Below are 14,654 nucleotides of genomic sequence, written 5' to 3' on the forward strand. Positions count from 1 at the left end.
GCTGTATTCTCAAGGAATGATAAAAAAAAACTTAAAAGGTTGACCTAATATTTCATGGTTGAAGACTGTGTAGTTATATTGTAGATTTGAAAGTACTTTTTTTAATTCTGGAAACTATTGACATGTCTACTAAAATAAACACTTATTTTTAATTAGTTTATTTATCCATGCTAGCCTGCTGTGTGATCCTTTACCAGTAAAAATAATGATCTAGTGATACCTCTGGGCCTACTAATGCAGAGATCCCGGTAATGTTCTAGGAAGCCAGGTTCAAATCCTGCCATAGTAGATAGTAGAATTTGAATTTAATGAAAATCTGGAATTAAGAGTCTATTGATTTCATTGTCATTTGTCAGAAAAACCCCTCTGGTTCACTCATATCCTTTTATGAAAGGAAATCTGCCATCCATTCCTGGTCTGGCCTACATATGATTCCAGACCCACAGTAACGTGGTTGCTGTTAACTGCCATCTGGGCAATTAAGCAAAAGCAATAAATGCTGGCTTGGCCAGTGACATCCACAGCCTGTGAATGAACAAAAATTGGTAATTGAGTCCCTATGACTAGATGTCAGGTTTTGCACTGGAAAGTCCGATATTTGTTCTTCTGAGCTGGTTTGGCCATTGTACCTATGACACAAACATTTTGTGTAACATTTTTATATATTGATTTTTTTTTTCATCCTGTGCCATGTTTCCAAGTGAATGAGTTGCATGTGTTACTACCAAAAATTAATTTTATTTTTACAGTTACAGAGCTTGCAAAGTATACAGTTTGGAGGAATTAATTGCAACATTTTATACAGTGGGTTCTATAAGATAAGTGATTATATTTGTTGACAGCCTGATTTTTATTACAGGTTTAAAGATAATAGAGAAGATGAAATTTGGTTAGTAGATGTGAGTATGCACTTTTCTTTTGTAGAACTTAATAAAAACAAAATGCAGCCACTTAATGCTGACATAATTTTCGTGGAAATGTTTCCAACATTGCTCATACTTCTGCCAAAAGTTACATCACAGTTGAACAGTGATCTTTAGAGGATTAAGAGTAGCTTGTTTTTCAGCACGATGTTTGTGTTTATGCAGGACGAACTTCATTATCAATTGTATTATAATGCTTGTCATACATCTATGTGTGATTATAGAATTGAAAGGGTTAGATTTGTTTAATGCACTGTCTAGACTGGTCTGTGACATAAATATGAAATGTTTCCTCCAAAGGTTATACATAGCAAACCTATTTTGCTAACTTATGAACGACCTGGATATATTCATGACCCTGAAATTGTTGCTGATCATTTTGGAAATGTTTAAATATCAATGTATCTCTACATCCAGGTCATGGATGCGTACATCTTGTAGGTAATTTAATTATTCATACCTGAATCAATTTTCTTTTACTAAATAGACTATTGATTCTTTTTTAACCATAACATCAGAGTATCCTTGATTTTTAACTCTTCAAATTTCATGATTCGTATGGAGTTTTTAATCAATTTGTATAACACGTGATTTGTTAATAGCCTAGTAATCTTTCTCATTCAAAACTTCTTGCCCAAATTAAAAGTCCTGTACTCAATTTGAGTTTCGCAAAATAATCAATTTAGTTTACTTGTGAAAAAGCAATTTATGCTGGATGTTTAGTTTTGGTATCCCTCCATCTGTAAACAACAATAGGATGCAGTCTTAGACTTTGTGTAAAGCCATTTGAAATCATTTGGCACATGTTAACAGCCAAACAAGCTGAATCTCGATGGACAAAGTCTCTAACGCGTGGCTCATCGTGATGTCCTTTGCCGGTAATGAAATGATTTCTGCTCATGCCTTGTTTCCAGCACTAGCTCCTCCTCTTGGAGCTTTGTTTTACCCTCATGGTTGTTGATAATAGCATTTTCTTTCCTTGTGGCCTTGGTTTTGGTATGCAACAGATATAACTCAGTGTGTATTTACATTTAAGAGTAAAGCTTATACTATTAATTTTAATAAGACTGCTTGGCAGAGCCAGAAGAGAAAATTCCTCTTGAACAATTACCAATTCACCACCTAAAGCAACTGTACAGACAAATGACTAGAATTTTACCAATGTCATTTAAACCTGGCTTGGTGCAAATTTTAATAATCCTGTAATGTATAGTGGATTGTTATTTCCCACCAGTCAATTTAAGATTAAATTTTGATTTGCCTTCAGTCATTTCCTACACAGATTTAATCTTCAGTTGGTATCTTCACAAATTGAACAATATGGCCTGAATAAAACAAACAGTGGCGTTTGAAACAATTTTGCACAACTGAGGAGAAAGAAAATGAAATTTAAAACTCATCCTAAATTGCTTAACCATCCAAATTAGGATAGCTGTAAGAAGGACAGCTACCTCCCAAAAATTGGATATTGTCAGTTTAGAATGCTAATTTAAGCAACTGTATTTGCTTATGTGTGGGCAAGTTGCAAATTTACATGCTTGGTATGCTGTTCTAAGTGATGCTTGGGAGAAACATTCGATGAAAAGTGATGAATTTTGTTCTTGATTTATTGTATAGATGCATCAGATCTTGTACTCGCAGCACAAGTTCACTTGACTAGTTTAAGCAACATTAGTCTTTTAATGCCATCCCAATCAACAATTGTTTTGAATAAATATGCCCAAAAGTTTGTCACTTCTATATGTCACAATTCATAGTTCCAACTTCCTAAGAGTCACTGATAAGGATTTAATTTTTCCAGGTAATGATTTCTTTTAGACTGTAAGCAACATCATTACAGATCCTTTGCAAACATAAGAAATAAGGGCAGAAGTTGAGCATTTGGCCTCAAGGCTGCTTTGCTGTTCAATACGAACATAGATAAATTGTTTGTGTTTTGAATTTCACATCCCTTCTACCACTGATTGTCTTTTGATTTTCTTTCCAAATGGGAATTTATTTACTTCAGCCTTAAAATTATTTAGTTATCCCACCGTCACCACTTTGCAGCAGCAAATTCCAAATTCCTACAGCCCTCAGAAAAAAAAATCTTCTCTGTAATAAAAGTGAAGCCCTAATTTTAAAACAGTGGCCTTGGTTCTGGAATTACTCACAAGAGGGAACATTCTTTCCACGTTCACCTTGTCCATTCATGATCTTGTACATTTCATTCAAGTCAACCCTCACTCCTCCTCTTCTAATCTCCAGTAGAAATAAATCCAATCTATTCTCCTAAACATCCCACTCATTTCAGGTATGAATCCGGCGTATCACTTCATATGAAGCTAATAAATTTTGGTGCAGTATTGTTGGGCTGAAAGACTTGCACTTATGCTATCCTCCATGGCATCCTCCATAATTAGAGGGAGTACAGTGAAACAAATGTGCACATTATTCTTGATACTTGCTCCATGAGTATTCCAGCAAAACCCTTGAAAAATCAACTAATGGAGTGAATACAGCCTTTATAGCTTAAAACAAATCCCTGCGTCTAGGTAGTGTTTTCCCAACTCTCAAATAACAAACATTCACAAGGCCTCAGTGCATCAGGTGAAACATGAACAAAGAAACCTCCTGCTAGTTACCAGGTACCACCCACCTCTCAACTGATGACTGAACAAGTTTGCCAGAGTAGGTAGAGACAGGTACAATTACAACATTTTAAAATGCATCTGGATGGGTACACAAATCAGGAACGTTATGAGCCAAATGCTGGCAAATGGGACTTGATCAGTTTAAGATATCTGGTTGGTGCAGGCAAGTTGTACCAAAGAATCTTTGTGTTGTGTGACTCTTATGTGCTTCCAATGCGTTTACATTATCCTGTAAATAAAGAGACCAAAATTTACCACAGTATTTGAGATGTAGTGTCATCAATGCCCTTTATAACTGTAGCATAATGTCCTGCCTTTTATGTTCAATCCTTGTCATAAAGGATAGCATCCTATTAGCCTAGGTAATTGCATGCCATACTTACATAATTAACTTTATGTCCCATGTACTGAAACTTACAAATCCCTCTGTACCTCAGAATTCAACAGTCATTCTCCTTTTAAACAATACTCTGCTTTTAATTTTTCCTGTCAACTTCACATTTTCCAACATTGTATTTCACTTGCTAGATTTTTGCCCACATACTCAACCCATGTATCTCCCTCTGCAACCTTCTTATGTCTCCTTCACATTGTACTTTGCAGGTGACACCAAGATATTTAGCTACCATTCTTTTGCTCTCTTCAAAGACATTGATGTAAATTGTAAAAAAAAAATTGAGGCCACAGCACAGAACCCTGGGTAATACCAGCTGTCACATCCTGCCTGTCAGTCAAAGATCCATTCATACATAGTCTGTTTTCTGCCAACTAGCCAATTTTCAGTCCATGTTAATAGGATACTCAGTACACCATGTGCTTTTATTTTCTGTAATAACCCTTGATGCATGTTATCTAACACCTTCTGAAAATCAAAATAATTAGTTCCACAAGCTTCTGTCTATCTACAATGTATATTATGACAAAGAGCTCCAGTACTCCTATAAATTTATTAAACTTGATTTCCCTTTGAAACCATGCTGATTTTCCCTGAGTCCTTTGAGTTTTGCTAAGTATGCAGTCATAATCTCTTCAGTTATCAATTCTCACATCTTATTCTTGGCAGATATCAAGCCAGCTGGTTTATAGTTTCCTGTTCTCCCTTGCTGTCTCACTGCTCCCCCTTCGTGAATAGAGCTGTTGTACTTGCTGATATCCAGTCCAATAAAGTATTTCGTGAATCTGGGGAATTCTGTAAAATTTAATGCCAACACAGCTACTATCTCATTAGCTACCCTGGGCAAAGCTTCGCTGGACCTAGAGATTTGGCAACCTGCAGCTCTATCAGCTTTTAGTGCTGTGATGAGCGCATACTTTTTGTTTTTATTTCTTTGTTGACTGAAATAGGAAAAAGTTTGTGTTTTATAAACCAAGCCTGATGGAGGACCAAGCCAAGGGATTACTGTGCTTTCAAAAAGCTGATTATTGACACTCTCAAAAGTGTAAACAGCACTTACAATTTCTTCAAGAATTGGAGATTATTGTAGATGAGTAGGAATTGGGGCAGTATTTGTGAAGGAAGGTTTGGCTGGCGACAAGCAGCTAATTGGTCTGTGGAGTGGTGATGAGATGCCGCTGACAAAGGCCTTCTGCCTGCCAACAACTATGTGATTGGCTGTCAGGTAGCTTGAGGATATGAATGACATAATCTTACATATATTCAGACTTCTGGGGCAAAAAACGTTACTGCCTTTCTCTCATCAATTCAAAAAAAAACCTAAAGCCTGAAGAAAGCAAATTTATTTTCATTTGCCACTTGCTCTAAGCCCTGTTGTTTCTAATCAATAAGTCAGACTTATTAAATTATGAACCAGTCAGTCTGAACTTCATGTTCCTGCAAGCAAATGAAAGTACCTGGAGAAGAGGCTCAGGAGATCCTGACAAACAAAAGGAGCATCTCAGCAAACTTTGTTGACATGGACCATTGAATTTCCTTACCAGGTTTTTCCTCCGTAACACCATTAATCTCTTGTCTTGCAGTGCATACCTACTCTACAGCAAAGATTCTTTGGCAACATCAGTAATTTTCATGCATATTGAAAATATTATAACTATTGCAATGCAGAAAAAACTTAAATTCATTTGAAGACTGCACATATCAGTGAAACAGTTTAGTAAAACCTGGAAACATTATTTGAAAAAGTGATCATATAATGTTTTGCTATAGATGGTAATAGGACAGAGAAACTGAAAAGGGAATTCTCTATTCCAATTATTAGTGACCATCTTGTACTTAATGCCTTAGTTCTGATCTGTCCTGTGAATGAAAACCTATATCTGCCTTATCAAATCCTTTTGTAAGCTTAAATGATATCTGTCATGTCATCCTTTGATCTTCTCTTTTTCTAAAAGAAAGGCTCCCTAGTTTGTTTTGTTTCTCAGTTCCAGTCTTATACATAATTTTTTTCCACACTTTCTCCAGTGTGCCTTTCTTTTCCTAATACAAAGACCAGATTGTTCACCATACTCAAACAACAGTAAATTCTTCAAGTTTGTTTCCATAAGACCATAAGACATAGGAGTGGAAGTAAGGCTATTCGGCCCATCGAGTCCACTCCGCCATTCAATCATGGCTGATGCGCATTTCAGCTCCACTTGCCAGCGTTCTCCCCGTAGCCCTTAATTCCTCTAGACAACAAGAACCTATCAATCTCGGCCTTGAAGACATTTAGCGTCCCGGCTTCCACTGCACTCCGTGGCAATGAATTCCACAGGCCCACCACTCTCTGGCTGAAGAAATGTCTCCGCATTTCCGTTCTGAAATGACCCCCTCTAATTCTAAGGCTGTGTCCACGGGTCCTAGTCTCCTCGCCTAACAGAAACAATTTTCTAGCATCCACCTTTTCAAAGCCATGTATTATTTTGTACGTCTCTATTAGATCTCCCCTTAATCTTCTAAACTCCAACGAATACAACCCCAGTATCCTCAGCCGTTCCTCATATGCTAGACCTGTCATTCCAGGGATCATCCGTGTGAATCTCCGCTGGACACGTTCCAGTGCCAGTATGTCCTTCCTGAGGTGTGGGGACCAAAACTGGACACAGTACTCCAAATGGGGCCTAACCAGAGCTTTATAAAGTCTTAGTAGTACATCTCTGCTTTTATATTCCAACCCTCTTGAGATAAGAGACAACATTGCATTCGCTTTCTTAATCACAGACTCAACCTGCATGTTTACCTTTAGAGAATCCTCGACTAGCACTCCCAGATCCCTTTGTGCTTTGGCTTTATTAAGTTTCTCACCATTTAGAAAGTAGTCCATTCCTATATTCTTTTTGCCAAAGTGCAAGACCTCGCACTTGCTCACGTTAAATTCCATCAGCCATTTCCTGGACCACTCTCCCAACCTGTCTAGATCCTTCTGTAGCCTCCCCACTTCCTCAGTACTACCTGCCTGTCTACCTAACTTTGTATCATCGGCAAACTTCGCTAGAATGCCCCCGGTTCCCTCATCCAAATCATTAATATATAATGCGAACAGCTGTGGCCCCAGCACCGAACCCTGCGGGACACCGCTCGTCACCGGCTGCCATTCTGAAAAAGAACCTTTTATCCCAACTCTCTGCCTTCTGTTAGATAGCCAATCCTCAATCCATCCCAGCAGCTCACCTCGAACACCATGGGCCCTCACCTTGCTCAGCAGTCTCCCGTGTGGCACCTTATCAAAGGCCTTTTGAAAGTCCAGATAGACCACATCCACTGGGTTCCCCTGGTCTAACCTACTTGTTACCTCTTCAAAAAATTCCAACAGGTTTGTCAGGCATGACCTCCCTTTACTAAATCCATGTTGACTTGTTCTAATCAGACTCTGCTCTTCCAAGAATTTAGAAACCTCATCCTTAATGATGGATTCTAGAATTTTACCAACAACCGAGGTCCCCTGTCCTTCTCATTTGAGTGAGATTTGGCTGAAAAAAATCATGCTTTTGAAGGAAAGATGTTTGGTCTGCAGTGAGGTTTTAGCTTGCTGAATTTCTTGCTATTCTAAGCAAGCCCTCTGTTTTACTGGTTTTGACTTTGGAATCAACACACTCAACTTTATACTTCAAACCAAACTTTCATTTATTTGAAATTATCGAACATCCGACATCTCTCATGTTAATTATATGGTGGAGAAGCTAGAGAATGCTGAAATGCCCAAGCACAATATTGAGTAAGGGTTTGGTGCTGTGCAGTGGCAAACATGGGATTTCAGGGATAAAGCCCATGTACCTTCATGCTTTCCTGATAACCCCTCTGTTTGCACATTGAATGTAATTGCATTGTGAAGACTCTTATCTCAGTCAATTATTGAAATTGGCTGATGTAAAGAAGGTAAAGATTTTGGTGGTGGAGAACAGTTTGATCTAATTAGTTAACGTTAAAAATTGTTCTGTTTGAGTTTATTTTCCTAATTCTTCTCAAATGAATAAATTATCCACTGCTAATGATTTATGTTTGTTTTAGTTTTATGCACCTTGGTGTGGCCACTGCAAGAAGTTGGAACCAATATGGGATGAGGTAGCTGCTGAAATGTTTACATCAGGTTCTCCTATAAAAGTGGGGAAGATGGATGCAACAATTTATGCAGGTGAGGTGCACCATAGTATGCCTTGAATTGATACAAAGAACTGTATGAAAAATGACTCCATTCAGTCTCATCTAAAATAACTTTACATTTCAACCAGGTCTACTACTTTACTGAAATCAAATTCTAATATGCTGGGTTTTTTTGTATAGGATGACTTTCATTTAGTGCTTTATTAAGCATTGTGATTTTAAAAGTGCATAATTTGTTTTGTATTGCATGGGATTACAGAAATTTAATATTTTTTAAGGTTGATTCTCTCTTTCAATTAGTTAATGTGTTTCTTTTGGAGCTGAGCACCAACTTCTAAAGTTCTAAAGTTTAGAACATAATGAAGTCAAATTATTATTTTTAAAAGAAATCTTATTTATAAATTAACATTTATTTTGTAATTCCTCAGGCTAACGTTCCCTTATACAGACCACCAGAGCATTTGCCTTCACCTTTCTTTCTGATATATTTTTCCCGATGTGCATGCATCAACTGTGATGCTGTGCATATCAACCTAACACTGCCAATTTTCTCATATTTTTTTCTCTCCCCACAAAATACTGATTATGTATTATACTGCAAAATGCAATTCTGGACATTGCTTTGATTGTCATAAGACACAAGGAAACTGAATGATTCTTAGAGAAAACAACAGCCTTTGCTTTTAACTAAAAACATCACCAAATATTGAAAATGCTGTTGCGATGTTAATCATTTCTTCTGGAAAATTATTGTTTGCAAGTTGAGTAGCTCACAGGCCAGTTGCAAGTTTTAAAACAAATTAGATTAGATTAGATTACTTACAGTGTGGAAACAGGCCCTTCGGCCCAACAGTCCACACCGCCCCGCCAAAGCGTAACCCACCCATACCCCTACATCTACATCTACATCTACCCCTTACCTAACACTACGGGCAATTTAGCATGGCCAATTCACCTGACCTGCACATCTTTGGACTGTGGGAGGAAACCGGAGCACCCGGAGGAAACCCACGCAGACACGGGGAGAACGTGCAAACTCCACACAGCCTGAGGCGGGAATTGAACCCGGGTCTCTGGTGCTGTGAGGCAGCAGTGCTAACCACTGTGCCACTGTGCCGCCCACTGTGCTCTCCCTGTCCTCAGCACCTGTCTGTAAACAAATGGTGATTTTATTTTTCTCTCATTTTAATTGAAAGTAGTGCGGTATTTTTCCTACTCTCTCGTGGGCTCGGATTTAATTTTACAAGGATCATAACAGCGCTGTGGTAAATTTTAAAACCAGAAGTAGAGTTTATTTTATACCTTCTTAGATGAGGGGAAGGAGGAATGCTCTGCTTTACATCTCAGTCACAAGCATGTAATAAAAGAGAATCAACCAAAAATTGAGCTTATTCAGTTAGAAACCACTTATGTACAATGTCCTTAATTTTTAAAATGGCGTCTAAAGCTCAAAAGTTGATATTAGCGGTTTGGAATACCTTTTATGGGCGTGGTTGGTTAACTAACCAAAAGGTGTGTTGCCCACTCTTCTCTTTAAAGCTATCTTCAAAAGTCACCTGAAGAGTTTTTGACAAACTTCTAGTTTTGATGAGAAAAAAAAGGATTATTTGCAGCGTGCACAAATATAGTTTTTTGGCTGCTTTTTACAGGACAGAGGTTTATTCCTTTGTAGTCCAGTCAGGTGTATTGATATTCAGATGTTCCTTGAAGCAGTTTGGTTTGTTTCTGATTTCCAGCAGGATTCCTTTTGTTTCCATTTTAATTTTATTTCTGACAATTTAGATTATATTGGCAGCTGATAATGCAGATTTTTCAAACTAAATTTGAATTAACCAGTAATTTGAAGTAATTGATGTAAATATCACAACAAAGTAAGAAATTAGTGGTCATAAAATCTTATCATTTAAATTAAGTGACTTTCGGCATTGCAGCTTATCAGCTCTTTCCTGTAATTATGTTGTGGGTGGCATGGTGGTTAGCACTGCTGCCTCCCAGCACGAAGAACTCGGGTTCAGTTCCAGCGTTGGATGACTGTTTAGAGTTTGCACTTTTTCTCTGTCTGTAGGTTTCCTTGGGGTGCTCTAGTTTCCTCCCACAAGATATGCAGGTTAATTGGATTGACCTTGCTCAATGGTCCATAGTGTCCACAGATGTGCAGGCTAGGGGGATTAGTCATTGTTAATGTGGGATCTTGGGATTAGGATAAAGTGCTGGGAGGAATATTCCTCGGGAGGTTACTGTAGACTCGATGGGCCGAATGGCCTCTTTCCACAATGTGGAGATGCTATGAATCAGTGCTGATTCCCTAAGCTGACAGCTATTTCAAAATCATATCTTAAAAAAAAACAGTTGAGCTCAATACTGTAGGACAATAGACAACTTGTCAAGCCCATCAGGAAGTATGCAGGGAATAGAGGGAGCACCAACTTGAGATTCTGTTTGGGGAGAAAAATAACAAAAAATGTGGAGAAAAATCCATTTAAAATTCTGCAAAACTCCATAAAGTGAGGCAATTAAACTTCAAATAGTTATTAATATATTTCTGAAGTGTTATGTTTAGATTAGATATGTGGATTAAACTCTTATCAGATGCAAGTATTGTGCTGGTTCACTACTTCAAAATGAAACATGACAAATATTGGGTTAATAAAAACAGATTGCCAGTTAAATGTGTGCATGCAAATTAACTCGTTTGAATTGTAGAATTGTCAACTGTGGATGTTGTACAATGCTGTTGTGACACCTGCTAATTGTACTATTTTAATATTGTGTAGAATGAATTGAAAACATCTAACTCTCTATGGGGCTGTCTTTTAATGAGGAGTACTGTTTCCTATACATTGCATTTTCATATGAACGCTAGCAGTGTCAAGGTTGTTAGTGTTAATATTATGGAATTCTTGACTGGTTTTAACACAGGTGTTGAGAGAAGTTTGGGAAACTGAATTTTTTCATGTTGTCTTTTGCTTCTTTACTGATCAGGCAAATAAATAGCCCAAAAGAGTCCGAAAATGTGTAAATCATACTTGCTTTGCTGAAATGAATGGAGTGAAGTCATTTCACACATTTTGGTCCATTGTCTTAATCTACAGAAGAGGATAGTGTATGTCGCATTGCTTATGCTTTAACAATATATTGAATGACAGCTACTTAATTAGTCCAAGGAAAAATGCACATTTTGAAAACTATAATTCAGGTTAGTCATTTAGATAATATGACTTGACGTGTTCAATGTGTGCATATTTGGAGTCGTCTGTGATCATATTTGAGTGCAAACTTGTAAACATTCTATATTTTTAGAACTTGAAGGGGTGTGGAATTCATAACAATTCACAAAGATCTCAAGTTCTACCTGAATGAATTATAGATTTTTTAAATGAAAACAGCTGGTTACTTTGCAGAATTTATCTAATAATTTCTAAGATTGATCATATGAACATTTCAGTCCAGTTGTTTACTTTAGACAGTTGTAAACCATTAATTCTGTTTTCCAAGTCATCAGTATCAATCTGAGGTAGAAAATTATTTTTCATATCATTTTATTTTGGCAAGGATTGCAATCTCTTGATATCTGAAATTGGAACCTACATCTCATAACTGGATAAGTAAGTTGTGTAGAAATTTTATTACAGCATTTAGTTGCATGATTTCAAAACTGTTTAAGTTCCTTAGTCTGTACCTTCATAATTTGAAACTCTGGTTACTTCATTTTTCAACTCCTCCTCACAGACTGAGCACCGAGTTCTGGTTAAATAATAGATTAAGCTGAAGCTACAAAAATATTCTTCAGCTCTGTTGATGGGATTTTGTAGCCAATCAAATCAAGATGTTAGATAGATGGAAACCTTAACTTTTGTTCTTTTCTATTTGTCATAAACCATCTCCTTTGAATTAGAACTCACTGTAAAAAGGCAGCAGATCTGGCAGCATTTGTGAAGAGAAAACAGAGTTAAAGTTTTGCATTAGGTTACCCTTCTTCGGAACGGAGTTCTGAAGAGGGGTCACTGAATCCAAAACGTTAACTCTGCTTTCTCTTCACAGATGCTGCCAGACCTGAGTCTTTCCAGCAATTTCTGCTTTGGTTTCTGATTTCCAGCACCCACAGTTCTTTCAGTTTCCTTTTTAATTCATTCTACTTCTGATAACCTAGTTCAGATGGCTAATGATAATGCAGACCCTTAAAACATATTGGAATTAACCAGTCATTTGAAGTAATCAATGCAAATATCGCAACAAAATAGGAAATTGATGCTTCAAAAATCTGATCATTTGAATTAAGTGACTTTAGCTTTAGCACCACAGGTGTAGCATTATCAGCTCTTTGCTATAATTATATTGTGGGTGACACAGGTGGCTCAGTGGTTAGCACTGCTGCCTCATAGTGCCGGGGACGAGGATTCAATTCTAGCCTTGGTTGACTGTCTGTGGAGTCTGCACGTTCTTCCCGTGTCTGCATGGGGTTCTGTTGTGTGCTTCAATTCGCTCCCACACCCCAAAGGTTACGTGAATTAGCCATGCCAAATGGTCCCATTCGCTAGGTGGATTAGTCATGGTAAATGTAGGGATAGGATGCAGGGGATGATATTTGAAGGGTTGATGCAGACTTGATGGGCCGAATGGCCTCCATTTGGACTATCTAGGTTCTGTGATTCTAGAGTGAATTATCAATGTAAAGATTTTAATCTAGATTTGTGGAGTCTTTCGGTGTGATACATTGCAATTAAATTCAGCTACCCTTTTCTGAAAAAAAGAGTATGTATTTTCTACTTACAGTCCTGTTGGTCTTCTGAGAATTGGATGTTTTTAACTGTTCCATAAGAGTATATGCTGCAATTAAAGTTGGACACAGATGCACTAGTTAGCATTCTCAATGGGATTTAGTTTTGCTGTTTCTGAAATCATTGGTTTCACTATTTGTTAACTAGGGAATTGGATAATGAGGCAACATGTGCCTTCAAGTTACAGGACTTGTATCTATTCTGTACTCTAACATTCTTTGGGTGCCATTTAGTAGGGTGAGCCTAGAAGTTGTCAGTGTTTGATTCATTGCAATTTTCAACACTCTCTGATCTTAGTAGATATCAGATGTTCTGTTCAAAATACCTGTATACTGAAACTTCCATGTACCAACGTTATTCTGGCATGTCTAACTGAAAGCATCTGTTGCTTTTATGTTTAATGCCCTTGTCAGATGACTCTTTTTGTACAAAGGGATTGCTGACTCAATCCTGAATAAAATATAGGCATATGCTTAAGTGTTGTAACATTTCTAGAAACTTATTGACTAGACAACTCACTGTTTGTGTTCCAATGATATTTTTCCATTTTCTTAAAAATCATGGCAGTTTCACCCTTTTAACAAAATGAGCAGTTCCTTTTGAGGTTTATTTTCGCTGATTGATCAGTTAAAAGAAAATTGTTTCAATGAATAACCCAATGAAAGTTTTTAACAAATATTGTATATTTTTGTCAGGAAAATATTTCCATTTGAAAGCCTTGTTTTTGTATTAGCAGAATTGACAGATTTGCATCATTCGTGGATGGGAGGTGGCATGTTGGTTAACTTGAGCAGTGTGCTATGAGAAGAGGATGCTATGGTAACTCCCAACTTCACTGAACTTGGCAGTTCCTTAATTCAAGAGAGAGAGCCAAACACACTCCTACTCAAGAACACAAGTTTTTTCCATGATTGTTCGTGTGATTGAACAGGAGCTCCTTGACCCTTAATCTTTGGGCACATGGAATAGGATGTCATGCGAGGGAATGGGGTCTAGAGTTCAGGATCTACTTTTTGTTTTCTACTATGAATCCTTTTGCCTCATCATTAAGATTTTTACTAAAAGCACGATGCAGCTTGGTGGCCATGTTCTTTGTCACAGTGGTCAGTTGGTCCCACTTATTATGTCAATACCGACATGCTTCAGAGAGAGTTTAAATGTCTTTTTGAAGTGTTCACTTTCTCTTCCTCTGAAATGTTAGCCATTTGAGAGTTTAGAGGAGAGGATGTGGTGGGGGGCGAATGCTCTTCAGACATCTAACCGTGCCCAATTAATTAATTATGCAGAAAGTTGCATCACTGCTTGTGGAACTGGCTTCAAGAAGAATACCTCAGTTCTCCTCTTCTTCCCACCTAATTGAATGTGTAGATGTGATGGAGGCATTATTGTAGAATTCCTCTAGCACTCTTGAGTGTCACTGGCATAGTCAATGCAGTATAGGACTATGGTGACAACAGCTCATTTGTACATTAGGACATTTGTTCATTTAGAGTCAAAGAGTCATAGAGATGTACAGCACGAAAACAGACTGTTCGGTCCAACCCGTCCATGCCGACCAGACATCCCAAACCAATCTAATCCCATCTGCCAGCACTTGGCCCATATCTTTCTAAACTCTTCCTATTCATATAACCACCCAAATGCCTTTAAAATGTTGCAATTACTAGCCTCCACCACTTCCTCTGGCAGCTCATTCCATACATGCACCACCCTCTGTGTGGAAAAAGTTGACCCTTAGGTCTCTTTTATATCTTTCCCCTCTCACCCTAAACCTATGCCCTCT

At 37.7% G+C, this 14,654-nt stretch overlaps 1 protein-coding gene across 1 annotated transcript in view; it reads left to right on the top strand.

Moving 5' to 3' along the window:
• Positions 1–14,654, top strand: part of LOC140477203 (protein disulfide-isomerase TMX3-like) — a 139,021-nt gene that overhangs the window by 20,921 nt on the left and 103,446 nt on the right. The window contains exons 3-4 of the mRNA XM_072570687.1: positions 860–899; positions 8,001–8,124. Of these exons, the coding sequence (XP_072426788.1) occupies positions 860–899; positions 8,001–8,124 (164 nt within the window). The remainder of the gene's footprint in view (positions 1–859; positions 900–8,000; positions 8,125–14,654) is intronic.

Source organism: Chiloscyllium punctatum, chromosome 5, assembly GCF_047496795.1.
Source record: "Chiloscyllium punctatum isolate Juve2018m chromosome 5, sChiPun1.3, whole genome shotgun sequence".
Classification (NCBI taxonomy): domain Eukaryota; kingdom Metazoa; phylum Chordata; class Chondrichthyes; order Orectolobiformes; family Hemiscylliidae; genus Chiloscyllium; species Chiloscyllium punctatum.